This window comes from Glycine max, chromosome 19, assembly GCF_000004515.6.
Source record: "Glycine max cultivar Williams 82 chromosome 19, Glycine_max_v4.0, whole genome shotgun sequence".
In the NCBI taxonomy this organism is placed as follows: domain Eukaryota; kingdom Viridiplantae; phylum Streptophyta; class Magnoliopsida; order Fabales; family Fabaceae; genus Glycine; species Glycine max.
Genome location: NC_038255.2, coordinates 11,809,416 through 11,813,270, shown reverse-complemented (window position 1 = coordinate 11,813,270; position 3,855 = coordinate 11,809,416). Strand labels below are relative to the sequence as shown.

The window sequence follows — 3,855 nt, the reverse complement described above, 5'->3', positions numbered from 1 at the left end:
TGAAGCTGGATTTATGTGTGCACAAGTCTCACGTACAGTGCATCAAACGGGTGGTTCATGCACAGGAACCAATACCAAGGCTGCAAACAAAAGACAAATTGTGCTGACTATGAAAATTTTGAAAATGAAGATTATCTTATTTGTAATTTCAGTCTTTAGGCCTCCATTATTTCAGTTCAGTTCAATATATGTACCTATATTTGTTTCATTCCCCTCTATGGCAGTTTCCCTCCCACACCAACACACCTACTCTCAATTCATTATCCTTTATCTATCACTATAACCAAAACTCACTATAGATCTCTTTAACATTTAGCACTAAATTCATTCTGTTTCATATAATATTTTCTAGGTATTCTTTTAAATGAATATTGCTCAACTCGAACATATGTGAAGAATTATGAACATATGTTTGAGCTGATAAACATGAAAGACACTATGACATTTCAAAAGTGTCAAGAATAAAGCAATTTGGTAGGGAACTTTGCTGAATCATTTTAGAATTTTATAAGGCCCAATGAAACACATAGTAAGTTTGCGAGACTTGAGGGCCCTACCAACTTCAGTCCATGCCCAAAAACACATAATAGCCCATTTGAATATTATGTTCACTACTAAAAAAACACATTTCAACGTCATTAAGTTTAAGGCGGTTTTTAAAATCAAGGTAGAAAAATAAGCAGTGGCATTATTAAAATTAAATGGAACTTTTTAAAAACGGTTATATAGAGACTGTCGTTGATATAAATGTATTTACAGTTACGAGGGCGTTTTTTTACTCGTGACCGTCTTTGATTTCAAATTAAACAATAAAATTAAATTTTTATTTTTCGGGCCTACATTCCACTGTTTCGTCCTTGCTTCTAAGCTCCGTCCATTGCACTTCTCGTTTTAGGCAAAAACCAAAAGTCTCTTGGCTTCGAGAGATCGAACTCCACAGCATGCCAATGGTGGTCAATGGCTTCGATGTTGCACCTTCACATGCCACTAACTCGATTTGGAGGCCAATGGCTTCTCTGCCACTAACTCCCTACACATGCCAAAATCTCCACACGCTAAACCCTAGGCCTCGATGTCGCACCTTCAAGCTTTTTTGTCGACCTTCTTCTTCCGCCGTCGTGCACACCTTGCCTCCTCTCTCCGGTGACCTGGACCGCTACCTCCGCTGCTCCATGCCACAGAACCCGCTGCTCGGAGTCGTGGTTCTTGTCAACGGAGACGTCATTAGCAGAGTCGCTCTCCAAATGCTCCACATCGCCAGCCACTCCTGCACCACTTTCTACCTCAAGATATGGTTCCAAGTACGCCATCCTTCTTGTCATCCAAAATTGAATTAGGTCATTGGCACTGTGGCTGTTGCTTTCTCACGCGTGGTTTTTCTGTAGGAAGATTTCGAGAACTTTTGGTCTGAGTGCCCCTGGGAAGATGATTTGAAGTATACTAGAGATGTTTGTAATCAAGTCATTTTCTTATCAACACATATTAAGAAAATTAGAAGAGGCAAGTCTAATTATTTTTTATGTAATGGTGCCATTTTAGAGACTGTTTATTTCTGTTATTTCTGGGATTGTTTTCTTTAAGGAGTTTGTCTTTAAGGAGATTCCTCGTTCTGACTGTTTTCTGATGTTGATGTTATGAGGCATATTAAGAAAATTAGAAGAGCCAAATCTAGTTATTTTTTTATGTAATGGTGCCATTTTAGAGACTGTTTATTTCTGTTATTATTGGGATTGAGCCTTGTCTGACTAGATGAAATTAAAGACTACTGGGTTTATAGCATATATTATGTACTTGTTAATGCATTCTCACCTGCATCTTAAATGATAATTTCAGGTCTAGGATGGTCATATCCATGTGATTTGTGGAGTGTTGGATGTATTCTCATTGAACTATGCTTGATTTGTCTTCCATATCTATCAATATGTATTAGGCATGGCTTGAATATGGAACAACTAGTCTTAGTGTTCTAAATGTGAAACTTTTGTCAGTGGGAAGCATTGTTTCAGACTCACGAAAACTTGGAGCACTTGGCAATGATGGAAAGAGTTTTGGGACCTATCCCTGAGCACATGATTCACAGGTCTAAGTATTTAATTAGTGAATTTATAGAACGTTCTTTAAATTTCCCATTCCAGTTTTGTTCGAGATACAACCAGAGTCACTGCCTTCCAAGTTATGAATCAATGACTGGGAAAAAGCCAAAAGCTGATTAGTTATCACCAAATATACTAAATGTAGTAACTTCTTTTTTATTCATTTGCTCTTCAATATGTAGCAAGCGTGCAGAAAAATATTTCAAGCGTGGATCGCATCTAAAATGGCCTGAAGGAGGTGTTTCAAGGGAGAGGATTAGTGCAGTGAAGAAGCTTGGTCATCTTAAGGTTTGTTGTGTTTCCTACTGTCTTGTCAGTAATTGCTGGGTTTGAATCTTCAATTAATTAGTGTACTCCAGTGTGTGTGTGTGTTAATTTTGTGAATTGTAATGACCCATAATTATTCTTAATGCAGGATATTGTATCACGAAATGTGGACTCTTCAATGTCCTCCTTGACTGACTTGTTACATGGCTTATTAACATATGATCCGACCAAACGCCTTACAGCTTGCCAAGCCCTCGATCATCCCTTCTTTAGGAATCCTACTTAAGAAACCAGATTTTTGGAATGACTTCCATTTTAAAGATTGTCGGTTGCACAGGTTACAACTTTGAATGTATTCATTTCTTTATTATTTATAGCAGTGGCTCAGTCGCATTGAAAATATATTTTAATTTTATCATTATTTGTTTTCATTTTGTTCATTTAAACCCACTGTCCTTTGCATCTGGACAGGCAGTGTGAAAACTCCAGTAACTGAACACGGTTTAGGGGAGCACAAGAATTAAGGTCTGCTGGAGTTGGCGAAGCATAAAAATTAAATAAATGAAAAAGTATTTTTACTAAGGTAACCAGGGATCACAATTTTATGAATGCTAACATGTTAAACTTTTCTGAATGAAGATTTTTTTTAACACTATCTTTAAAGAAATATTAAATCTATTTTTTATCTCCTGCCACATCATCTGCAGGATGAAGTCCACAATGCCACAAAATTTGATCTACCAAATAAGGATAGAAAGGATTCCCAAGGAATATGCTTTTTGGGCAAGGTATGTGGATTGAGCAGCTCCTATACATCATATCTATTTCATGGTGATGAGAAGTGTTTACAAATCACTTTTGAACTTTCAGATGGTTCTAAAAGTGGAAGAATAAAATAAAAATGACACTTATGGAAGTGTACATTATGAATTATTGTAACCATTCTTGACTTTTCTATTTTAAAATATTAATGGTACCATATTATTGTTTACTGCAGCTCCTTTTTGTAGCTCCTTTTTGTATTGAATATATATCCACATTGTAGGTGCACAAATATGAGATTATGAATACAATCTACGTTGTACAAATTTTTTTACCATTCACTTGGAAGGGCAAATCCTTGTATTCATGCTCTCTTCACAGTATTAGGTTTTGGTAAATCCTTGTAAATCTCAGTACTAAGGGCACTAATTATTTTAAAAAATTTAGAGTTTTATTATTAAACTTGTAAGTTTTTATTATTATTAAATTTATCCACTGCCTATGCCTAGTCATAAATATGGTTCTGGTGGTATTTGTAAGCATACTGATAATATATATATATATATATATATATATATATATATATATATATATATATATATATATATATATATATGCTTTCCAGACTATTCTTGGTGAGATATACCGCATTATCAGTAAGAAATCACTCTTCCAATGACCCTGCTTCCAATATTATTAAAGAAGGCAAGACTACTATCACAGCTGGGGGGCA

The 3,855-nt window shown here is 35.5% G+C and overlaps 1 protein-coding gene across 1 annotated transcript; it reads left to right on the top strand.

Moving 5' to 3' along the window:
- The first annotated feature begins 2,033 nt into the window (after nucleotides 1-2,033).
- Nucleotides 2,034-2,746, top strand: LOC121174223 (serine/threonine-protein kinase AFC3-like). The gene is made up of 3 exons (XM_041013012.1): nucleotides 2,034-2,086; nucleotides 2,276-2,381; nucleotides 2,509-2,746. The coding sequence occupies exons 1-3, from the start codon at nucleotides 2,034-2,036 to the stop codon at nucleotides 2,644-2,646; spliced, it is 297 nt and encodes a 98-aa protein (XP_040868946.1). The 3' UTR covers nucleotides 2,647-2,746.
- The last annotated feature ends 1,109 nt before the right edge of the window (nucleotides 2,747-3,855 follow it).